At 37.3% G+C, this 24260-nt stretch overlaps 4 protein-coding genes, 1 non-coding gene and 1 pseudogene across 6 annotated transcripts; 1 reads left to right on the top strand and 5 right to left on the bottom strand.

The window, feature by feature from the left end:
• Positions 1–817: 817 nt before the first annotated feature.
• Positions 818–2266, bottom strand: LOC148927178 (uncharacterized; annotated as a pseudogene).
• Positions 2267–3955: 1689 nt separating this feature from the next.
• On the top strand, positions 3956–4057 carry LOC125197568 (U6 spliceosomal RNA). Its single transcript, XR_007172107.1, has one exon. It is a non-coding gene; the product is annotated as a U6 spliceosomal RNA (small nuclear RNA).
• A 530-nt stretch (positions 4058–4587) lies between these two features.
• LOC125191760 (large ribosomal subunit protein uL13w-like) lies at positions 4588–6239 on the bottom strand. The gene is made up of 4 exons (XM_048089173.2): positions 5900–6239; positions 5378–5494; positions 5208–5295; positions 4588–4866 (listed from the first exon to the last, which is right to left on the bottom strand). The coding sequence occupies exons 1-4, from the start codon at positions 6169–6171 to the stop codon at positions 4723–4725; spliced, it is 621 nt and encodes a 206-aa protein (XP_047945130.1). The 5' UTR covers positions 6172–6239; the 3' UTR covers positions 4588–4722.
• A 333-nt stretch (positions 6240–6572) lies between these two features.
• LOC125193504 (UDP-glycosyltransferase 87A1-like) lies at positions 6573–8863 on the bottom strand. The gene is made up of 2 exons (XM_048091313.2): positions 8316–8863; positions 6573–7586 (listed from the first exon to the last, which is right to left on the bottom strand). Exons 1-2 carry the CDS (start codon positions 8782–8784, stop codon positions 6724–6726), a joined length of 1332 nt encoding a protein of 443 aa, XP_047947270.1. The 5' UTR covers positions 8785–8863; the 3' UTR covers positions 6573–6723.
• Positions 8864–12352: 3489 nt separating this feature from the next.
• LOC148927177 (transcription factor FAMA-like) lies at positions 12353–14383 on the bottom strand. 2 transcript variants are annotated; one of them, XM_089056074.1, is made up of 5 exons: positions 14273–14383; positions 13896–14019; positions 13147–13764; positions 12674–13060; positions 12353–12598 (listed from the first exon to the last, which is right to left on the bottom strand). In XM_089056074.1, the coding sequence occupies exons 2-5, from the start codon at positions 13917–13919 to the stop codon at positions 12512–12514; spliced, it is 1116 nt and encodes a 371-aa protein (XP_088912200.1). In that variant the 5' UTR covers positions 13920–14019; positions 14273–14383; the 3' UTR covers positions 12353–12511. The 2 variants fall into 2 exon arrangements, with proteins under 2 accessions (XP_088912200.1, XP_088912201.1); XM_089056075.1 differs by lacking the exon at positions 14273–14383 and adding an exon at positions 14187–14205.
• Positions 14384–15909: 1526 nt separating this feature from the next.
• On the bottom strand, positions 15910–23305 carry LOC125194163 (26S proteasome non-ATPase regulatory subunit 1 homolog A-like). Its single transcript, XM_048092230.2, has 13 exons — positions 22979–23305; positions 22147–22210; positions 21095–21200; positions 20804–20915; positions 20549–20717; positions 19749–20224; positions 19497–19632; positions 19170–19415; positions 18867–19087; positions 18511–18769; positions 18153–18385; positions 17585–18077; positions 15910–16577 (listed from the first exon to the last, which is right to left on the bottom strand). The coding sequence occupies exons 1-13, from the start codon at positions 23167–23169 to the stop codon at positions 16251–16253; spliced, it is 3033 nt and encodes a 1010-aa protein (XP_047948187.2). The 5' UTR covers positions 23170–23305; the 3' UTR covers positions 15910–16250.
• Between the last annotated feature and the right edge of the window lie 955 nt (positions 23306–24260).

Raw genomic sequence — 24260 nt, 5'->3', positions numbered from 1 at the left:
GGTTATTTTGTTATGTTGATTTAGCCACCCCCATATTGGGTTAGGAGGTTTAATCTTGCCCTATATGCTGAAATTAGTAATGTTTGCCTGATTATGTTGATGGAATCTGTTGTTGGGGTCTGGAATTTGTGTATTTGGAGGTTCTGTGGTGATTGTATTTTGTTTAAGCCACCCCCAATTTGGGTTAGGAGGTTCAATCTATTGCTATATGATGAAATTTTTTATGTTTGGCAGATTAATCCAATTGTGGTGCTTATATTATGTGTAAAAGCCACCCCTTGAGTAGGTTTGGAGGCTTTTCTTGTTTCCCTATGATGAAATTTTGCTGAGGTGCTTTTGTGATGGTGAATTGTTGCTATACTTGGTGGAATATGTTGTTGGTTGTTGCTGTGATGATGGGGATAGTATGTGCTGATTATATTATGTGTAAAAGTCACCCCTTGAGTAGGTTTGGAGGCTTTTTTTGCTGTCCTATGATGAAATTTTGCTGAGGTGCTTTTGTGATGGTGAATTGGTGCTATACTTGGTGGAATATGTTGTTGGTTGTTGCTGTGATGATGGGGTTTGTATGTGTTGATTATATTATGTGTAAAAGCCACCCTTTGAGTTGGTTTGGAGGTTTTTCTTGCTGCCCTATGATGAAATTTTTCTGAGGGTCTTGTATCATCATCCTGAATATGTGCATTACATTAGGTTTGCACTATGTCTATACACCAAAAAAACAAAAACAGCAGACCCTAGCCCAAAAAATAATAGAGCTGACCAACACACCCAAAAAATCAGACTACCCTATTCCATAAACTTCACTTTGGCTTACTTAGAAGTCAAATGCATTTGACAGAGGGCCAATATCATACATTGACCCATCATTGTTCTTTGGCATTTGTAAGTAGTGTAGCACATCTCTCACAACATCCTCCTCCACTTCAAGCACATTGGTCAGTCCCACAGTTCTTTGTAGCCTATCCTTATTGATGTGTGGAACTTTGTAGCCATTTCCACCTCTGCACTGTAGGATTTCAGTGAGGCAAGCCTGCAAGCTTAGGAAAACTCTGTTGAGAGTTTGTGGTGAAAGCTCTGCAAAAGAGCTACACACATTCCCCACAAGTTCATCCACAGTCTTGCATGGTTTCTCATGCTGCAGTGACTGAATTGCTCTAAAAAGCCCAAGTCTAAGATGTTAGTGTCAGGGGAATTAGCTGGTTGACAAATCAGTTGGATTTTAAATCCATCTGAATTGGCAACAGCCTGAAAATCTGGATCCATGGTTGTTATGTGTGGGGTTGCATTATCTTGCTGAATGTAAATGTCTTTACTTGCCCAAACAGGCCACTTGGCCTTAATTGCAGGTATAATCTGGCATGAAGAACAATAACATAGCTAAATGACGATCTTTATTGAGTTTTTAAGATCTGATAGAATGAAAAAAGTAGAATACCTTGTTGATAAGGCAGTCCCTCATCACTGCCTTTGTGACTGAATGGATTGCCTTGGTTTCCATGGTCCCTCTGGGCCTGTTCTTTGATTTCCTATGTGTTGGCAGTACTTCAGTGAAGGGAAATATTCCCACCTTACCATCATAAGTTGCCTGCCCATTCATACCAAAATGTGGTCTACTAACAGCACACATAAACATAACTTTGGTGATGTATCTCTTGGATTTGCATGACCTATATGGCTCATCCTCATCCGGCAAGAGGTGGTACCTGTCTGATGCCTTGGTCTTATAGAACCATTTTTCATCTATATGCACTACATTGTGCATGCTTTGATATTGAACTCTACCTTGAGTAATTTGTGGCTGAAGTTGACTAAGACTCCATCTAACTCTTGCTAGCTTATTGATATTGGTGAGGGCAGGTTTGATTGCATTTGTATGTGGCCTTAGTTTACCTTCCTTTACCCACTGACCTACTGTACCCTTGCTCACATTCAATTTTACAACCATTTTACGCAGTGAACCTCTCTCAAGAGTAGATTAGTGTCTAACCTTTTCTTCATCAAGTTCTAATTTGTCAGCATGATGGTTGCCTTTGATCTTTCCTTCCATGATTGCAGGTTCTCCCCGTTGCATCTACTCCTTGGCTGCCTTCCATAGCCGGTACACTGTCTTCCTACTGACTTCAAACGTCTTTGCTGCCTCCATTACAACCCCTCTTGCGAGCACTCCATCATGGTTGTGCTTGAGTAAAAACTGCACCATATTTTTCTTGATGTTGTTGTTCAAGTGTTTGGTTTACCTCTGCCCATTATCCATCCCTATGATGAATATTTTCTGAGGGATTTAAATCTACATAAATGTTGGGAGTTTTTTTTTGGGAGATTTTTCAGATTTGAGGTTGGTAAGAGATGTCTTAAATGATGGTAGGTGATGTATTTATAGTAGATTTGGAGGTGTACTTTTTGGAGTTCAAATTTTCCTCAAACTTTTTGTAGAGGGAAATTTGAAATTTTCATTTTCCCCTTTGTATTTTGAGCAGATTTGAAATTTGTATTTTGAACAGATTTGAAGTTAATGTGAAGAATTAGGCTTTGAAGGGATTCTGATTATGTTGAGTGTAATTTTTAAATCCATTTTTTAATTTCTGTCCGTGAATAAATTGGAAACAGGACACAAAATTTGGTCATTCTAATTAATGCCATTGAAACTCCAGCAGTGATTCAACTAAAAAATTATGGCAGCTTCTTAAATTTTGGATGTTTATTCAAATTTTGGCAGCTTCTTAAAATTCTGCTCCTTATTCAAATTTGGCAGCTGCATCTCATAGCAATAAACGTGCATGGAAGAAATTTTTTTAATACAACTGAAGTGGGTCCCAAATTCCACTATCACACACCATTTATTGCACACTCCAAAACTTTCTTAAAACCCGTGCCTTGGAGAAATGGGACTTCTATTGCTGGACGAAGGAAGTATTTTTTAGGGACGAACGGAAAAGGAAATAGTTCATACTCTTTGGGGACGGGGGGGAAGTATGAAAAATCAAAATCCCAACTTCAAAACAATGAAACCCACTAAAATTGTTAAGAAATCTTAAAGAAAATAAAATGTCTAACTCGGAAATTAAAAAAATATGGAAAATCAACAAAAAAAACTTTTTGGTTGTCTAATTGTTAAGTCATTCTGCCACCAAAATATTTTCAGCATAAATAGTACTACCTCCGTCCAACAATACGAGTCACATATAAAAAAGTTAGTAGAATATAGGGCCTACTATTTCTTTTTTATTAATTTTATAATAAAATATAAGTAAAGTGAGTTAGTGAAATGTAGGACCAACTTACCATTTATGACAAAAATGAAATGTGACTATAGTTGTCAAGTGGGCTGGGTCGACCCGGCCCAGGCCCTCCGATGCCTGCCTATATTTTGGCCCAGTGCGGCCCAGACTCATATCTGAGTCGAGCTGGGCGGGACTGGACTTTTTTAATTTTGCTAATCCCGGTCAAGTCCAGGCCCACATGGCAAGTGGGCCTGGCTAAGCCTGGCTGAGCTTTATTTGAATTTTTTTTATTTATGTTGATTAAAGAGATTCCAAAAATATTATATGGAAAAATAAAACATACTCATAATTTGTTACTTGTATTTATTTCTCATTTACACGAAATCTAAATTGAAATAATGATCAAGTTAATTTGCTGATTTTGTACTAATATATTTTTCATGTTCTTTACTCTATCTAAAAGTGCATAACTAAAGGAAGAACCACTATTATAAGTAGATGATGACATATAATTTATGAACTAACTAATAAATTTTAAAAAACATATTCCATAATTATTCATTAGAGATGTGGTTTGAATACCAAGACATAAGTAGTATTTTTAAAAATAAACTTTAGAATCGTTCTTTTTACATCTTGGACAAAAATAAATATAAGAAAAAAAATTGAATACAATCGAGATGGAATATTGCATTCAAGTAGATTTAGTTGAGAACTTGAGTATATATTAAATCCATTCGGTGACATCTAATAAAATTGAAACAATATAGAGAATATTAGCATTACTCATATACAAGATGACATGCACAAATTGAGAAATATACTACTCTATCTGTTTATTAAAAATAGGGAGGTTTGAAACGACACGGGTTTTAATGCACAATTTGGTAAAGTAAGAGAAGAAGAAAAAAATTGGTAAAGTAAGAGAAAGAAAAAAAAATTGATAAAGTAAGAAAGAGGGAGAGAGAAAAGTAATGAATTATGGGATCCACTTTAAGTTGTTAATTGTATTAGTATAAAAGTTAATAAATTGATACATAGGAGTGTAAAGATTTTTTAAAGTAGAAAGTTGCTATATTTAAAGAGTTGATTATATTAAAAAATATGAATTATATAAGGTGGGCCACTAATGGACTGTTCATAGGCTGGGCCAGTCCTGGATCTAGGCCGTGACTCATATGGTCCTAGGCCTGAGCCAGGTCTAGGTTTATAAAATAGCTCAAATAGAACCACTTAAACCAATGATCTCAGCCTATGCTATAACTCTTACTGAGGTCTAGAGATAATATTAATCTAACTCGAAAATCAACGATTCCATTTGAAAACATTCTCAACAGCATTGCATTGGTATGAACGAGGCTCATACACAATAAAATTCTGATTTAATTGACATGCGAAAATAAGATATTCCGAGGACATGAATTACTAATCAAATCAAATCCAAAAAGCAAACTAGTAACCATCAAAATTGTCACAGCAAAGGACTACAACACTAAATTCAATATTTGATCGGAGTAATAACGTCGAGTTGGGAACCAAGCTTCTCTTGGGCAATCTTCTCAGCCTTAACCCTCAATTTTGTCAACTGCTTCCTCCTCTCATATGTTACCTGAGCTCGTTCTTTCCTCTTCTTCTCCAACTCCTACAAAACATCGCCACAATATAAATACGAGGATACATATACTATAATACCAGCAATCAAAATTTGATATAATAACAGCAAATTCAGGATAAAAAAGTAGTGAGTAATTTAGCTGAGGGTGAATTAAGTTTTGAAACAAAAGGGAGTATTAAAGAAATAGCAGAACTGTGCAATATTACAATAACTGTATCCTAAATGGTGCAACTTTAACAAAGTAATCTCCCAGAGTTAGACACGTATGGCTATGCGAAATAGACTTATGCGGTAGTGATATAAAATTCAACGTATTATTGAGTATAATCAATAACTATACAGATAATAGAAATGATAGATGAACATACCCTGATGGTATCATAATGGTTCCATCCGACTTCAGATGACAGTCTTCCCAACAGGCAATACTTGTGCCCAGCTTGAAGCCTCAAAACCCTGTTGGCAAAATATGTAAAAAGGTTAATTACCAAAAACAGACAAACAAATTATAATGCCATTTGATCCATCAAAAGCTCACTTGAGGGCATCTGGAATGACCATCCTCTTGATCTTATCATATGGTGGGGGTACACCTTCGTAAACCTTGAGACGAGCAAGAGCAGCCTCTCCTCTCTTAGTCTTGTGAGGAATCATTCTGTGATAATGCATAACTAAAATGAGCATAACCTCAATATTATCATCCAAAGGAATACAAATAGTACATTAAAACATAAGTCATTGCAAATACAATTAAACCATCATCCTAAATATAAGAAAGGAATGATATTTCTATGCATAGAGCTGGAAATTTCTGTCATCAATTTCAAAAGTGTGGAAAAACTACAATGCATATCATTTAAATTTGATTGTCCCATATATCTCAATAAACTAAGCAATAGATCATATCTTAAATTTGATTGTCAAACTACAGTTACAAGTGCATAGCATTTAACACGATATCCAAAATATATCTAAATAATGAAAAGAAAACTAAATAAAAAATTGACACAGTTTAAACATGAATAAAATGTAGAGTGCAATCGAAAACGAAAAATCGTACCCACGAATAGTCCTCCAGAGAATTTTGGAAGGAGCACGGAAGTGGATGGGGCCATGTGAGGGCTTGGTGTTCATACGCTTGCGGAGGAAGCGAAGGTACTTCATTTTCTGGCGAACGAGGCCGCCGGAGAGGCAGATTTCCTCGCAGCGGACGACGACGACTCTCTGGCCGTTCAAGAGCTCCTTGGCCAAAATGGAGGCCAGGCGTCCGAGCATGTGGTTCCTGGCGTCCACCACCACTCTCTTCGCGCAGATCCCCGAACCCGACACCATTTTTCTCTCTCTCTCTCTCTCTGAGGCGGACGAAATGGGGGCTGGCGCTGGCGGAGATTAGGGTTTGAGGGTGGAGGTGAATGTGGTATTTTTATCTTGTTGGGTTTAGTTAGTTGGGCTTTAATAGTGGGTTTGGCTTGGGCTATCAATTCGGCCCATTTAGATTGGACTTTCACATTCTTATTTCCAATTTGTAAGCAGTCTCTTTTTTCTTCTATTTATATGAGCTAAAAATTATACAGTACGGACTATTTGGTGATAAAAATGTGATGCAAATTATCCTTTATTTTTTTAAATATTTGCATTTAGTTTTAATTTTGTTAAACATAAAATTTATTGCATCTTATTTCACATGTCTTACATGTTTTGTGTCCATAGCCTAGAACATGCCATTTCACTAATATGTTGTCCATCCTACGAAGAAAATTATCACAAATTGTCAATACATCTTAAACATACAACAACACATTTAGAAATACACCAAAATACTTATTTGAATAAAGTTGACTGAAATACTATAATCAAGCAAGATTGCAATCTCATGCCCAAACTTTAGCATCCACAAACGTCTTTGATGAAAGCTATAAGATCTAGATGAGAAGATCCTCCTAAACCACTTGCACTCTTACATATCTCCTGCATCTCCTTGGCCCTTCTTCTCCTCTCCTTCGCTTCCGAACTCTCCGAATCCATAACGCTCAACACAAGCTCAGCAATCTCATCCCCTGTAACCAAACTATCATCCTCCTTCTTCACTCTCATTCCAAAACCCCAATCTTCGACGACCATCTTACTATTGGTAACTTGATCTGAAAATATAGGGAATGTCAACATGGGAAGGCCAGCAAACGCGCCCTCTTTAGTTGAGTTCCATCCACAGTGCGACCAGAACCCCCCTACAGACGGGTGTGACAGAACCTTCAACTGATCACACCAAGGGACTACTATCCCTCTGCCCCCACATTTCTCTTGAAGGAGATCCTCCTCTCCACGCCCGACCCACAGGAAACGAATACCACTACGAATCACCCCAACAACAATTTCCTCAAATTGAGCTTTGGAAACCGAGAGGAAACTACCTTGTGAGATGTATAGAACAGAGTCTTGTTGCTGAGCATCCAACCATTTGAGGTAGTGTGGCTTCTCACCTACCGCGGAGTTCAAGGTAGGTATTGCAAGGCCTAATGAGTAGATTTTGGGTGAAATTTTTTGTTTCAAAGCATCAATGACTTGGGATTCAAGCTCATAAACAGAGGCGAAGAGAAGATATTGAGCTTTTGATGTTAATTGAATTGCTTGTAAAACTTGAGGTAAAACTTCATTGCATTTGCCATGGATTAGAGTTGGGAGATCTGTGAATCTTATTGGAGGGACTCCAGGGATATAGTCTACAATGTTTTCCTCTCCTATTTGACCTGTAAAAAATGCAATGTGAATCTTTAGTTAGGCACATCTTCAAACGTAGACTGAGTTTGTATTTATGGAAACACCAATGCAAAATGACAATTTTACAATATATGTAGGGGGGGTGGATTTTAGTCTTACTAATTAAGTAACGGTGTTCCCTAAATCACAAATCAAAATTCAGTATTTTCCACGAAGTTAAAATTTGGAAGCAAATATCAAGAAGTCATGTAATGTACTGAATTTCCAATGAATTCGAATTTTGACAAAATTTGAAAGAGATTTTAAAACTCGAGTAACACTCAATATAATGTTTGTTTACACTCATTTAGAGCGACATCGATTCTTATGTTGGCCGCATTGCTCAATTACATAATCTGGTGTGTCACGTTAAATTTGAATATAGTGAAAAATATTCTCGATAAATTTTCAATCTACTTTGTGATTTTACGGACTATTACTCCTTAAGTGCACACTTTATAATATCTAACTCAATATGTATTTAGGCAATAATTATTTGGAAAAAATACGAGATAGAATATAAAATATTCATTTATACTATTAAACAATAATTAATAGTAAGTTGGTAACCATAAAATAAAAATATAGTACTCCTCTATTTTGAATTTAAATCAACCGAATCCTAAATCCACCATTAATTGAACATCACAATTATTGAAAAGATTAAATCTACAATGCATGAAAATAAGAAAAATGGAGATAGTAAAAGAAAATAGAACCCGGCGGGGAACGGCGGTGTTGGGAGACGAGATCATAGTGGTGGAAGATGGAGAAGACTGTGGCAGACATGGTAAAAAAGGAAGCCACCGGAATATTCCGGCGACGGCCGACGTCCAACACCCATGTTAAGTAGGTGTCATATATAATGAGGGTGGGCTTGGGCAGCGGAAGGCAGTCGAGGAGCTGCTCCACAGGCGCCTCCAATCTCGTGAGAACGGCATTGTAGAAGCCGATGAAGTCCTTGCCTCTGCCTATCTCTGAGGGAATCACGTTAGGCACCGCGTGGAATCTGAAATTAGGAGATGGCGGAGGTGGCGTATCGGAGAGGAGGCCGAGCCACTCCTCCGTGACGATGAAGGAGACGGTGATATCGGGGTGGGAGTGGAGTATGAGGTGGCAGAGGTTGAGCATTGGGTTGATGTGGCCTCTGCCGGGGTAAGGCAGCGCCACGATGTGGCATCCCACCATATTACTGACGACTGGGTACGGCTGCTATGCTTTACCCAGTTGGTCAAGGCGAGATGTGTGAAAAATCTTGGTGCAATTCAGTTTTATACGGAATATTTTTTTGTTATCGAGAAATTGCAAATCTAGAGGCATTATTCTTGAGTTTTTTCAAAATGTACGTTTTCGTATTTTAATAGCCAACTACTAATATAGTAATATGTTTATACATTTTAGGAATGATGACATTGACGACAGCATTCGTATTTAGGGGTTTGGGGCGACGACAGGACAGTGACGGATTCTAATAAAGATAAGAATTAACGGTACATATTAATCATAAATTAATTTTATTCTAAATATATATTTAAATTAATATTTTATTTAAAAATAATATTAGAATATTATTTATGTTAAATAAACATAAAAATTGAAGTAGGAGCACCATCCTTTGTCATAAACAATTAAACAAGCTTATTAAACATTCTAGTAACTAAATTTAAAATATAAAAATACTAAATATAACGGGAAGCAATAAAAAGTATGGCATCCTCTCTTATTCGCTGGAACGCTCTCACACAATTCTGTCATTGTTTTCCAACAAACTTCGCTATTAAAGAGTTCAAACTCAGCATTTTGTTCTTATTTTGTTCTTTCTCTTTCTTTTTAGTTGCGTAATTTGTTTATCTACGTCTATATTTCTATGATTTTCCAATTTTCTTGTCATTACTCTTTCAAGCTGAAGCTGCCGTGGGGTCGAAAGCGAAGCCGCCGCAGGGCCACGGACAAATAAATCGAGTTATCCTGTGTCGTGACCGGCGGTGGGATTGGCCGACCCCATGGGTCCATCCTGATAGAAATCCATGAATTTCATCGTAAAACTAATTGGTGATAGGAGGAGGGGTCCATGAGACTTATATAGTGGATTAAGCTTTTTTAGTATACCGATGTGGGATATTGTTACATTCATTTTATATTTCAATTGCCAACACATCCCTGGGTGATGGTGATCGATTACTCTGAGAGAGTTTTTAAACCATGTTTATTTGGCGGGAAAGTAAAGTTCTCCGAAAATAATTCATAGGATTATGGGTTTTTGGATTATAATTTTTAAGATTATGATTTCTAAAATTTATGATGGTTAGGAATTTGGAATATCAGGAATATAATATCTAATAATACTCTTAATGAATCTGATTTACGAGTTTATACAAAATTTTGTTTAATAATTCAAGACGCATGTATGGAAACTAGAGATCTGCAACTAGCTTGTGAAATTAACCACCGACGTTTTGGAACACCAATTGATTTCTTTCCCAATTCCCACTGTTAAATTAATCCTTTCATGTCTATTGTCCAACCAACAAAAGTCAGGTGCATTGGGCTTGGCCGATGGTCCAATTTGGTGTAAAATGCACGTGGTTTGGGCCTTCCCCGACCCCTTTTTTGGTGGGTGGGGAACATAGCATAAAACAAATACGTATTGGATTGAACAACTCAATCATGCAATGCAATGATGGGTTGTACAACGTGATCAAGTGAGATTAACTGTTTGGCAATCGGGAACGGATCGGAATCCAAATTTCACATTGTTGAAATGTAAGTAGAAGCATCTGCAACGGCGTTTGGTCGGACGGGTTGTCTCGTCCAATCGGGACGAGCCGCCATCGGGACGTCGTTGCATGTGTCTTGCTTGAGAGAGCCGCCCTCCGCGGAGACCACGTCTCCGTCTGAGGAGAAGACGTGTCCGGCACACGTGGCGCGATATGGAGTGCACGGTGGCGCCCACTCGTCCCCCGCGAGTCTGCAGCGTTTTGACCGTTGAAATTTTTATATATTTATTTTAAAGTGAAAAATATCTATGTAAAATATAATTTCTCACTTCCTCAAATGGTAGCGTTTTTTTCGATTTTTATATTTTATTTTTTAACCTCCAATTTCATTCTTAAATCGTTTATAAATACCATATTTTATATAAAAAAAAAGTGACCTCTAATTAATGTAGTTATTTTACCATCAATAAAGTTAAAAAGTACTTCAAATGAAATACTCCATTTTTGTTCAGAGACATTGAATGTTATGAAAATACTATAAATATACAACCTTTACTTTTCTTTTCATATACTCCTTCCGTCCCGCTTAAAATGATACGTTTTCCTTTTTAGTTTGTCCAAACTAAGATGACACATTTCCTTTTTTGGTAACCTTCTCTCTCCAATTAATACACTCAACCACTTTTTCTCACTCCTATTAAAATATTCATCTATCTTCATCTCTCTACTTTAATACCTACACCCACCTTCTCTCTCTCCAATTAAACACTTTAACCAATAACTCCTAAAATCCCGTGCCGACTAAGCAATGTGTCATCTTAACCGGGACGGAGGGAGTACCAAATTCGCAATTCACTCTTAAAATAATGGAAGTAAATATTATTATAATAAAATTCAGGTTAAAAATGTAGCCTCCGTCCCCCAAAGTTTGTTCCAATTTGATTCGGTGCGTGTTTTAAGAAATTGTTTGAGGAGATTGAGAGTGTATTTAATGTCTTTTTTTAATAAGATTTCAAGTGAAATAAACTTTGTTGGACAGACGAAAATAGTAAAATGGGGCAAACTTTGGGGGACCGAGGGTGTAGTTTTTTTCTACCAAAAACATATCATATCATATAAAGAAAAAGTAGAGGTATAGGAACTAGAAAATGGCAGAGTAATTAAATTGACTATAGAGAAATATCGACTACAAAAAAAATATCAATAGTTCAATACCCCACCACCATGTGCAGTCCTAGAATGGGCCTTATACGAACAAATGTTGACAAGCTAATTTCGCAAAATCAAATTTCAGTTTTAATGGATATTTCTGTAAATTACACTAGAGAACACTACTCATGCAATTGTATCAATTCTTAATCAATTCTGACCCATTTCTGACAAGTCAACCTATATACGAGTGGGGAAGAAGCGTTGACCTTGAATTCATATATATGTTCTAATTTATTGCAAAATGAGAGAGACACCTTCTGCACATTTTGTCTTTGCCCTACATAATATCCATGGCTTATGTTTAAACCAATAATAGGCCTTGCATACAGACATATAACATATGGGTGTTGAGCAATCAAATCAGAGGGTCTAAACAATGTTTTGACATGCGCGTGTTACTAATATCTATGGAGTTATCAATACCTACGAAACGTAAAATACGACATTTATATCAATCATCATTTATAAAAGACAAACAGATATACATTATCACATATTAATTTTGATTTGTGCTATGTAAAATTACACTCCATATAAATTCAGAAATGTTATGTTACATAGGTTTTGTGAGCATTGTCCAATAATACTTCTCTTGTTTAGTTTATATTTACATTATTTATTTTGTTTATATATTTAGTTTACTAATCTTATAGTACTACTTAAAAATCAAAACTTGATTTATTCATTTTCACTATAATTTCAAATATATTAATGATAAAATTGAATTTGGATTGTGCATGTAATTTATAAAATTAATTATGTCAATAATATTAAGGAAATTTAAATCAAATAAAATGTACAGAATAAAATAGATAATGCTAACAGTATGGTACTACTCCATAACATATCATTTCTCTCAATATATACAAGTAGATCTATATTAAAGAATGTGAAGGGAAAAAAAACTAGATAAGATACAATGAATATATTAGTGGCCACACTCTTACAAATACTGTATACATATATCTATACATCGTAATCACAGGCTATATATCGTTTGCATGGATAAAACTGAAAATTTGTTGAACTGAGTTTGCCAGGTCTTCAGCTGTGAAACTTGCCTCTCCATTAATCTGCATCACACAAAACAAACATTTCATAAAAAACAATTTCTCATTTAATAAAAGAATTAGAGTAAGATTAATTACCTTAATATTGAAAGAATAAAGAACAGTTTGTTCAATAGTAGTAATATTAGTATGCAGAATAGTGAGGTGCAAATCTTCAAGTGCAGCAATGGTTTTCACAAGCTGTCCATGTCTCCTCCTCGACAGAATCTTTATCAAACCATCAAACCCTAAAACCTTCACCTCCACATCTGCTAAACATGACTTGCTCTCTGCCGTTTCTTCTCCCAATCCCGCAGTTTCATACCCGCCCCCTTGCTCGTTCGGGATGGCCATCGATGGATCTCCACCTAGCCTCGCCCCGTCTCCATACAGCCGCCGCCTCTTCTGTGACTCAAGGCATTGGAGCAGCTGCTCCAGCTCCCTTACAAACTCAATTGCTCCACCAATTATAGATGCTTGATCACCCTAATAAAAAATTAGAAAATGAAGTAATGTAAAATCAGACAATTAAGTAACCCTAATTAAAATTTTAGATTTGGTTAATTAATTACCCTTTGAACATAGGAGCTAGGCATGAGAGACCTCAAAACACGAAGATGCTCATTCATTTGCTTCCTTCTATTCCTCTCCACAGCAATATGAGTCATTCTTTGACTCTCAACTTCTTCAACAGTCTTAGAAGTTCTAGGCCGTTTCCTCTTGCTCTTGCCTTCCACTTGAGGGCTCTTTTCCATTCGGCCTCCATCATCACCGCGTCCATCCTCTCTCTCCTGCTCATCACCCAGCGAATGAGAGGCCATCAAGGGGAGGTGGTGGCGATGATCATCATCATGCTGCTGATTGTGATGATCGTTCAACACCGGGAATTTGAGGAAGAAGACGGGGTCGATCCCTCCTTCCTCGGGCGCCTTGCCTTGATTCAGCCCCAGTTTGGGGCCGAAGTCTGCGAACTGCATCACATCTGCGAAGCTCAGCTTGTCGAATGAATTCGACCCGCAAAAGTTGGATGATGATAGAAGAGGTGGTTGCTGGTTTTGTGGTGGATTTTGTAGCATGCAATCCACCATTTGGCTGCTGTTGTGATCTGTAGATTTTTCTCCCATTTCTTGATTGATCGAATCTTGTAGTTGATGATTTTGAAGCTCATAATCAAGGCCAGGAAAATTTCCCTGCCAAATACAAGGCTCCAAGTAAGACAACATTTTTTTGAAATGTTATATCATATGTAAGTTAATTATGGAAAATAAATGTTTCTTGGACCTATATATATAGAGAGTGTGTGTGTGTGTGTTATTCATACCATGTAACTTCCTTCTTTCTCCATATATGTGTGGAATAGCTGAAATTTTAGTTGGGCTCCAGTCAAGTAACAAAAAAACCTTGTAGTAATGTTATTACAGCTCAAAAGGGTCCACCAAAAATACCTGTTCAAGAAACAGCAATTATGAATATAAATCTTGTCAAATACCAAGAAGAAGAAAAAAAGTATAATGATTGGGTTGACATATCATATGATGACAAAAAAGATTAATTGTGCAAGCATACAAAAGAAATAAAGACACAACATGATGAAACAACACTATTGCTATACCATCCCTGAGAAAATTCAAGAGTAGATTTTGTACAGAAAGTTAGAGACAAATTATTAATCTAATCGTGATGAATAAAGATACATACTTATCTGAGAGAAAATGGACAGATTTTGTTGTCTGAAGCAGCTGTATTTTAACTTTATAATATGCATATATATATATGTGTGTGTGTGAGTCATGAGGTGGGAGAGAGGAGCCTGTGGATTAATTTCCACCTCACACAAAAGATTATCATGCTACACTTTTTTCACTCTTTAATTAATGCATATCACAGGTTAGCACCACCACCTTCTTTTTCATGACTGCTGTAATTGACCAACGCTCGAGAGATCTAAACTCCTTTTTTGAACTTTGAATCTTGAAAATGGAGATTGGTTTGGATCTTGACTTTGCTTCTAAGCTCTCTCTACCTATATGTGTAAAATCAAATCTTAATTTAGGGCACACTCACACACACAGATATATTTGACTAAACAGAATTATTTTGTTAGTAAAATGGAGTAAATGATAGTAGTACCAATGTGTATGTTTCATGGAGTAGTATTTTATGGAGTATGTAATTAAGAGAGTTTTTATTGCTTTCTATATAATTTGTTGAATTTTAATACAAAATTAATCTTTTGTCTAGTGGAGTACTAAGTAAATACCTAAAAGTTGTGGGTTCAAAACTCAACTATGTGAATATTTTATTATAAAAATTTAATTAAATTAAAATTTCAGGTGAATATTTTATTTTTAAAGAATCTCGTATTTAATTCAATTGAAAATATAATTTACTTAAATTTCATACTAAATAAATTTAAATAGTAGAGTAACGAATATAATATAAAAATGTGGAATCCATGAATAGTTAAGAAAATGAATGATGGATTGTGCGTGTTGTTCATTAGCGCAACGGTAATGAGTGGGCACTGCACCACTGAGAGGTGTGCATGGTGATGTGCGCCCGTTGTAGGGAGTGGGGAGGGGGCGTCGGGCGGAGTGATGGATACGGGGAGATGACACCGAGTGGTGCTGGAGCCTGGAGGCGCGGGACGGAGCGTGCCACTTGTTGTGAACGCAATCTCACATTGCAATAATTTTTTTATATAAATTCGAATTTTTATTATAAAGAATTTGTTTTTATCTTTTTAATTGAAAATTATTTTTTAAATAAAAAATAGAAATCTATATTAGTATATACTTCTGGTGTAATTTTTACAAAATTTAACTATGCAATTTTTTGTATTTGTAAATTACAAACTCTATAAATACCAACACATTTACTCTGTATAAATTTTTATGATTTTTAATGAATGATTTTGTTATTTATTCTGTTATTCAATTTTATAAATTAAATAGTGATTAAAAATGTAAATATAAAATTAAAGGGAGATGTATGAGGAGAGGTATATATGGGGTTGAGAGAGGTATGAATTTTAAAAACATGGTTGTACGTAGATGAACTACGGCAAAGTGCAATGATTTTTATGCGGACGCCTACAATATATGTTAATTAGTATATTAAATACTTTAACAATTATTAAGGATTAGTACGTAGAAATGATATGGATTCTAATTTGAAATTTCTAATTATACTAATGAATTCAATGAATTAAATTAATTAATTAAAAAGGGTTGTGTCTTCACATGAGTGCGGTTGGGGCATGCGCATCTCAATAATTAGAGATTAACTAAGATAGCTGCACTATAATTTGGCATTAATAATCATAACAGTAAGAATCAGAGAAAGAATAATTCACACCCTAATTTTCAACTTAAATAAGGACTACAAGATGGAAAAGAATAAATCGTACATAGCTACTTAGACATCGCAGCTTCTAGAGTCCAGGTTTTGGCCCTCCATTAGTGTACATAATCCTTATTGAAAACCACAAATAATAAAATGGAAGAAAAAAACATGGCAGAGAAAGAGTTGGAAACATCAGCAGCAATCGACATTGGCTACGACTTCAAGATTCTGCAGCAGAACGCCACTTGCTTGAACACCTGCTGACCGGCTAGAACCCATCAACTTTCTCCATCAAAACGTAAACACAGAACGTTACCTCCAATGCTAAGGTTTACGAGCTGTATTCAAAGGGTTGTGGAGGTGCAGGCTCTTCATCGACAGCCATTGCTGTGGCCGATCCCTGCTGTCCAGGGACTGATCCGCCAGTAGCATTAGAGGTCGCTGACGAGGGAGACTCAGTGAGAGATAATTCTTCAGGCTCATTCGGACGTAGATCTTTGAATAGCACAAATCCTGAAGGTGCCGTCTTAACTGGCACGTATCTGCTGTCTTGAAGAAATTTGATGAATTTCTCTTGTGGACGAACCACCCTTGCAGGATTGGTTAAAATTTCAAACGACGGCTCAGGTTCCGTCTTCTTCTCTGTGTTACTATCTACCTGACAAAGGAAGCAAAGAGAATCCGAGTTGAGCAAATATTCAATTAAAACCTACCGAGCAGCAAAAGCACTGAAATATTGAAATGTCGTTGTAATTTAGCAACTTAGGATCAAGAGATGTAATATCCACCCTCAAAGATATGCTTCATGAAAGACCCAGAAAAGGAAAGCAAATAAATCATAAACAAAGTGAAGGATCGTGATTACAATATTTATATCCCATAGCAAGAGATAGAGATGATATGGATCAAGAGTTGGAAAGCTGGGAGTCTATAAGTCCCAAACAAGCAGTCAAAATGATTCAGGAGCATCCTCAGGATTAGGTATTGTTCCTCTAGTGATCATAGTACCAAGTACTTTCTGACCCAAATCATTCTTAGTTGACAGAAGAATCTAATGCTCTATGCGACTTTGGGCTACTACGTAATTAATCAGACGAGCTACTAAGTAAGTTGAGAGTCCCTATAGGTTTGAGAGCAAGGAATAACCTTAAGTTTAGCATAAGGACGGTATATTAGCATAGGAACATGTTAGAGATATGACCTTGTAAGAGGATTATCATTTGTTTTGTTCAAGATTATATATATATATATATATAGGGAGATATCAAAATAAGAATGCATTTAAATCCAGAAATGCAGCCCAAATCTTGGCCCTAGGATTAGATGATCTAATGGTCAATAATTAACCCAAAACACGGAAGGTCATAATTAAGTAGTTTTAGGTCATATTATAATATTTGGGTTTATGTCATGTTAAGATCATTTTAGGTCATGCTTTGTTAGCATGACCTAAAAATAAACTAACTATGACCTAAAAATGCCTTACGTATGACCGTGTTCTGCGTTTCTGTATTTAAATCTGGTCTTCATAGATCAAAACCCTATATATATATATATATTATATCTTCAGTTCTTACTTCTTACTGTTTGTTAGCCGTCTCGCCTTTTTACTCTAACAAGAAAAGTATCAAAATTATAAACAATGGCATCATACAAAACATTTACCTGCATAGAATCTCCATCCTTGATGTCGCTTGATTTACCCTTTTCCGTACTGGTTTCTGCCTTCTCGGCCTGCTTCTCAGCTTCTTTCTTACTAGCCCTGGTTTTGGCTCTTACTGATGTTGATAAAATTGCAGTGGGCAGTTTAACAGTTGAAGCAGTGGTAGGGACAGTAGTAGGCTTAGGGTATTCAAACAATGACGGCTTCGCATGTGATAGGAAATCAAACTTGGGTATTTTCAGGTCATAGTTCAAACCAATTAAAGCAGTTGGTGAGAATGCCAAACTGATGAAGTAGATGAGTGGATACCAGTACCAGAATTGACTGAAAACAGCAAGGCCTACTACTGCAGTGATTTTATCATGTTTTGTTTTTGAAAGTAACTTGATGGTCACATTCCGTCCCCCAGCATCTAAAATCCCCGAAGCTAATATAGCACCCATCTTGCTTATCGTATCTTCATGCTTATCTTGGATTATCTTTTCCAATTGTCGCCTAAGTATTTAGCAACAGGGAGAAATGAGAAATATAAACCATAGACAAGGTGAACATAAAATTCAGATACAACACCTGAAAGCACCAACACGAGAGTCACTAGCTTCACTGATCTGAACCATCACCATTGCCATTGCAATTAGAGCACCTTGACGGACAAAGTCGACAACATCCAAGGTTAATGGCTCTAGCAATGATATGGCCTCACTAAGTCCAGTGCCCGCACAAGAAATCCCAACTGCTAGTGCAGCACCATAACGCACATGTGGATTGTAGGACTCCGATAACAGAGAGACAATGCGAGGGCACTAAATATAAAAAAAGATAATACAATTTCAAATAAATGCAAGTTGACTTCTCAAAAGTCTCAGAGTCCATCAATAGACAGCATCCAAGGACCAAAAGGGTATAAAAGGAAAACCAAATACACAACCTGTTCAGGATCAGAGTACAACACAAATCCAAGGGCAAGAACAGCAGTCCGTCTGACATCATCGCTTACATCTGACACAGCAAAATGCAGCAACTGACGAATGGCCTTATTATTTGATGTTCCTCTGTATGCCAAGGCTAAGGCATACATGCCACCATAACGCAGTATAGGGTCTTGATCCCTTGTCATTTGCTCAATGAGTGTATCAGCTTCTTCCTCTCTTCCATAGACTGTAAGTGCTATTCCTAAGGATAAACCCCTGTTATCACGTCACAGTCAAATACAAATATAAATATAAAAGCGAGATAAAATGTGGTTAAAGAGTCCATAAAACTAAGACTAATGACTCAAGTCACCTTATAATCTTTTCATGTTGGGTTTCATGTGCATATGCAAGCATTTCAGCAGCCTTCTCACTAGCTGTTCCAACCATCAGTAGACCCATACTAATCCCAGCAGCCTCACCAGCAACAGCACTGTCAGTATACAACACATTTTTTATTTCATCAAAGACGTCCTCATCAGCAGTGCCCAATGCAGCCAAACCAAGACCCAGGCAGGCACCATGCTGAATGACCTGTGCCATTTATCATATCATTAAGTTACACTCATTGCTCGAGGGGAAAGGAGGAAAAACAGGTTTTAAGGAATGGCTGGACCTCAACATTAGAGCTCCTTAGGCTTTCCTGCAGAAAGGGTTTAATGCCTTCCCCATGGTTTGCATGAATTAGACCAAGAGCATATAATGCTCCACCTTCCGAGTATGGACTGCCACCACCACTGCCACCTTGTGGCAAGTAAGGTGCCATGAGGGATCTTCCTTGCTGTAGATGGCCCCGATGGATAACGCCAAGTCCTGCAGTTGCACTGAATTTTGCCCAATTTGTGGCCCTACTCAGCCAGTCCTGACAATTTATATACATAATGGCTGAAATTAACACCAAAACAGACGGAACAGAATCTGGTGAAAATGCTTATGTACTTACCAGATTTTCTCTCAGAAATGTGTCAACAGTTGTTCCAGCATGCATAATAGCATTAGCATGTATAGTTGCACTATGGCAGACACTATTTCTCATCTCAACAGACTGCTTTATTGTTTTGAGAATGAGGAGATCTGATCTGTAAAGATGGGAAAATAAAATCCATCAGGCCTCTTAAATTTTACTAACAAATTATGTGGACTGAATATGTTCGGACTTGATATAAGATTATAAAGATGAAAATAATAGCCTCACTTGTTATGGCTGTGTAAGAATTGCAGGGTCAACTGTATGGAAGTCTCTCCATCCAGAATTCCTCTTAGTTTTGTCAGCCTCTCCGCATAAACTGCTTCACGTGGATCAGTAGATGTTATGCTTTCATCTGCTTGATTTGCCTCTGTTATGTGAACATCCTCAGATGTGACAGCAATTTCAGTTTGTGTAGAATCTGGCTGAGCTGACTCAGACAACTGAGTAGGCTCTGAAGGCTTTGACTTGGGAGCCGGAAGCAGATCTCTCACCTTCAAAAGGAAAGCTTGATGCTCATTCTCCACAAGATCAAATGCAATTTGAAATGCCAGTAGTGCATCATCAACATTTTCTGATCTTATGAGTGCTTCAAATATGCTTGCAACGCCGTTCGGCTCATCTAGAAACATTAGGCGCTGACAAATGCTCAAATAATCAGGAGATGGCAACTGCTGATATATTTTGACCAGAAGGCGGAGTATCTGTAGAGCCACGTGTAAGAATACATGCATTCAGAAAAATCTCAAATATGGATCAGAATGAAATTCAATAATTTCAATCTGAAATAAATTATCGTCTCATTGTAATTTAGAGACCTAGTAAAAGTAACAAATTTTGTTCAGACACCTTAGAAATCAAGGTCTACTCCAGTCTCTGTATATAACAGAAATAGCACAAGAAAGGCAAAGCATGTACTAATACCACACTAATTTAGAAAATAGGGTTGTTCAAAACGAGAAGGCTAAATTTCTACCAAAATGAACGGGCCTACAGAATATTTTACGAAATATGCTAAAGGAGGTTACCTCACGCCTATACTCTCGCCTGTTCACAAAGGAATGACAGATATCTATGCAATAATTAATTGTCGAATGAACATTGTCACTACTTATAACTGCTTCCTCAAGCTTATCCAGTCTTCTACATTCAATTGCCATCCCTATGGTTTGTTGATATTTTCCATCTGCAGTACATCTGTAAACCATTGAGAATAGCCAACAGGAATATATGTCAGGATACCACATAATTAGGTTTTCCAACAACAAGGTTATTACACATACTTATCCAGCATTCTCTCAACAATAGCTTCCATCCTATGGTCAATCAGTATAGATTCATCATTTGTCTCAGCTGCTTTTGTCTTCAGATTTGCATATTCGTCTATTGCTTTAGCTGAGTGAGACAATAATAGAGCATAACTATTATAAACAATAAAGCATTAAAGGACATCCATATGAGTAGGACATCAGCACTACTTATTAGAGAAAAATGATAACAAGTGGCCACATCATCTTAATGAAAAAGAGAAAGTAGTGTGAAAAAAAATTCAAAGGGGTGGTAAGAATTCTCACCGAGTAGAGTATGAACGTAATCTGTGTCCTCAGATACATCAAAAAGAGAGCCAGCTCCCAGAGCATAGGACAATGAATCATTGAGCTCACCCAAATAATAGAAAACCTAATGATAGAACGCACAATAATTTGCAAGAGAAAGACAACGTGAAATAAACTAAGTCTGAAAGAAGCTAAATACTTTTCATATAGTTGATACCAGATATATGCATAATTATGATTTATGAATAGATACTATAAAAAATTAGATCCTATGCTTCCCTTCTTCACAAAGTATAAAGTAAGCAAACAAAATATGATAGCATGATGCCCTTTCATGCAACTTCTTCAAGACCTAGCAGCAGCAGTTGCTGCATTCTTTATGATACTTGGAATATACTTATATCCAGATAGCAAGATATGTCTTATAATGTAAATTTCTTTATAACCCAAAAAGAATACATAAGAGTTCTGTTATACTAAATAATCTTACTTAACAATAGCAACACTTCCGTAATCCAAAATCACAAGAGTTAGAACACAGGCTCTCACTCTTATCTCTCACAAGCATAATTGACCCATGAATCTGTTTTACAACTACTTATTCCATAATATAATAAACTTTATGTGAATCTAATACAGCATCTCCTATGTGAACCTGATGTGGATATGGATCAATATTCCTACTGGTATCACCAGTGATTACGTCCTTATATGAGTTTTTCCCCAAACTTCCGAGTAAAAACTGCAGCTTTTTTTAGTTGATTCAACCAACGTTTACATGACATATTTTTGTCTCTGTACTCAATATGAGACAACGAATTACAAATCAATGACTAAAACTAAGACAATTTTACAAAGAAAGAGAAAAGGCATGTGAGACAAATCTATTTTCATTTAAAAGCACGATACTTAATAGTTTTTAAGAAATTAAATATCCAAGAGAATATTTCATGACTCGTCTGCAGAATACTGGAAAAATTACATGACACGGATATGCAATTTCTGATGGACCAACCAACTACACAGCCATGAGCCAACTAAAATATGCATGCAGAAGAAGAAAATTCAACCTTTGAAACCAACAAGGCAGCTAGCTGTCTGTGTTCAAACCCTTCATCTTCGTACAAACTTTCTCTGCAACCAAAAGCAAAAGGAGAGGATTCAATTACCGCGAAAAAAAACAGTTTAAAAATGACTCAATATGGGAGAAATTGCTCATAGAAAGGTTGGTAACATATACTATAAAAAGCTCATCACCATGTAGCAGTCATCAAAATCAAGAGAGATATCACATGAAATCACAATATGGAAAGTTAATATTGCAGAGAGCACAAATAGCCAAAAAGAACTGAAGAGCACAATCAATGCATTAACAAGTCAGAAAGGGCAAGCTGGTAACTTTAAGCTATAACTCAACCAACGGTATAAAGCTTTCCAGAACTAACAAAGTAGTTCACCCAACTTATATGCATAATTTATGCAGCGTCTAGTGAATAAAACCCAAACAACAGATCCTACATAATAATCATGATAAACACAAGAAGCTGAAACGTATAATACAAACATTCAATAATCTAAAACTGAATGCCATAGTCCAAACAATACCAAGCTCTTAGCTTTGTTCACCTGATTATGCTCTAAAACAATAGCTACTAACAAACAAGAACAACCCCAATTTTCTCACCACTTGGTGGCATCAACACTAAAGAACTCAAATTTTCGTAAATAACCACAATGCTACCCTAATTCAACCCAATTGAACCACAAACTCCACCATTCCCTCAATAGAAACAACACCAAGAATCCACAATTTGACAACATGAGCCCCAGTCATAGTAATGCACGAAATTCCAGTTCATAATTAAACTAATTAAATAAAAAACTGACTAAAAGAAGGCTTACATAATCGGGACAGCAGTGGAGATTTCAGGCCAGAAGTAGTCGACAAAGGTGTTGAGATGGGAGAGTGCGTGGAACTTGAGAGCCGGGTGAGACTCATTCAGCATAGCCAGAAGCGCGCCCGCCGAACTCACCAACGTCGCCGCCGATGCCGATGCCGATGCCGATGCCGATGCTGATGCCGATTCAGCCATTCTATAACCCAAAAATGTAGGCTTTCGATCTGATGAGATTTGAGGTTAGGGTTTATACTGAACTGTAGAAGGATTATGAGAAGAAGAAGTTCAGTCTGCGCCTAAAAAATTTGATTTGCTTTCAAGTTTTATTTATTTGATGTTTTTAGAGCACTCCCAATGGAGGTGGCGAATTCTCGGCGATAAATCGCCGATTATCGCCGAATTATCGCCGGCCATTGTGGCGAAGTCGGCGATAATTCGGCGATAATGTTACCGTTGCTTCGCCGAGTGGCGATTTATCGCCGGATTATCGCCGAGCGATCGCCGGCCACTGTGGGCGACGCTCGGCGATAATCGGCGATTTTTAAAATTTTTTTTTTTTTTTTTGGCCGAACGGCTATTTTATCCCACCCCTATAAATATTTCATCCTCTTCCTCCATTCATCACCCACAAACTTCATTCACACAAATTTTCAATCTTTTTTCTCTCCATCTTTATTAAATGAGTTCTGATTCATCGTCTCGTGCTCAGTCCGACGAGGAAATATCACATTCTTCTTCCGAAGAAGAGGTACCTCCCGCTCCCACCGGATGGGATGTAGCGGGTTTCGCCAACAACCCAATCAACAACTATATCTCCCGCTGCATACAAAGCGAGATCGCTCGAATGCAGCAGCCACCCCCCCAACGGCCAATCCGCCGGCGGCGCCGATACATCCCTCGCAACCACACTGGTGCGCACGATCGGCTGTTCGCCGATTATTTCGCGGAGGAACCACGTTATCCGGCAGATGTATTTCGTCGCCGGTTCAGAATGCGCCGCTCCCTCTTCCTGCGCATTGTTAATGCGTTGTCCGCGCGTTACCCCGAGTTCCGGCTCCAGCGAGACGCAGCAGGGAAGCCCGGACTATCGCCCCTACAGAAATGCACTGTTGCCATCCGGCAGTTGGCATATGGAGGGTCCGCCGACATGTTCGATGAGTATCTGCAATGCGGCGAGACGACTGGCAACGAGTGCCTGAAGAATTTCTGTCAGGGCGTGCGAGAGATATTTGGGGAGCACTACCTTCGCTCGCCGGACGCAGCTGACTGCCAGTTCCTACTGGATT

The sequence above is a fragment of the Salvia hispanica genome, chromosome 4 (genome assembly GCF_029641045.1).
Source record: "Salvia hispanica isolate PSC_SH4W2 chromosome 4, Shi_PSC_v1, whole genome shotgun sequence".
In the NCBI taxonomy this organism is placed as follows: Eukaryota; Viridiplantae; Streptophyta; class Magnoliopsida; order Lamiales; family Lamiaceae; genus Salvia; species Salvia hispanica.
Note: the sequence above shows the minus strand (reverse complement) of the source record. Positions and strands in the feature narration are given on the sequence as shown.

Bases quoted from the DNA above. Each gene is read 5' to 3' on its own strand.
- LOC125191760 (XM_048089173.2), bottom strand. From the start codon at position 6,171: ATGGTGTCGGGTTCGGGGATCTGCGCGAAGAGAGTGGTGGTGGACGCC. The intron at 5,296-5,377 runs GTGAGCTTTTGA...TTTTGCCAACAG, and splicing joins GTCATTCCAGATGCCCTCAA to GGTTTTGAGGCTTCAAGCTG. The intron at 4,867-5,207 runs GTATGTTCATCT...GATGTTTTGTAG, and splicing joins ACCATTATGATACCATCAGG to GAGTTGGAGAAGAAGAGGAA.
- LOC125193504 (XM_048091313.2), bottom strand. From the start codon at position 8,784: ATGGTGGGATGCCACATCGTGGCGCTGCCTTACCCCGGCAGAGGCCAC. The intron at 7,587-8,315 runs GTTCTATTTTCT...CATTTTTTACAG, and splicing joins ACACCGCCGTTCCCCGCCGG to GTCAAATAGGAGAGGAAAAC.
- LOC148927177 (XM_089056074.1), bottom strand. From the start codon at position 13,919: ATGGAGAAAGAAGGAAGTTACATG. The intron at 13,061-13,146 runs GTAATTAATTAA...ATTTTTTATTAG, and splicing joins CTAGCTCCTATGTTCAAAGG to GGTGATCAAGCATCTATAAT. The intron at 12,599-12,673 runs GTAATTAATCTT...TGTGTGATGCAG, and splicing joins TTTATTCTTTCAATATTAAG to ATTAATGGAGAGGCAAGTTT.
- LOC125194163 (XM_048092230.2), bottom strand. From the start codon at position 23,169: ATGGCTGAATCGGCATCAGCATCGGCATCGGCATCGGCATCGGCATCG. The intron at 21,201-22,146 runs GTTGAATTTTCT...TTCTATCATTAG, and splicing joins CTGCCTTGTTGGTTTCAAAG to GTTTTCTATTATTTGGGTGA. The intron at 19,088-19,169 runs GTCCAGCCATTC...TAAATGGCACAG, and splicing joins TAAGGAGCTCTAATGTTGAG to GTCATTCAGCATGGTGCCTG.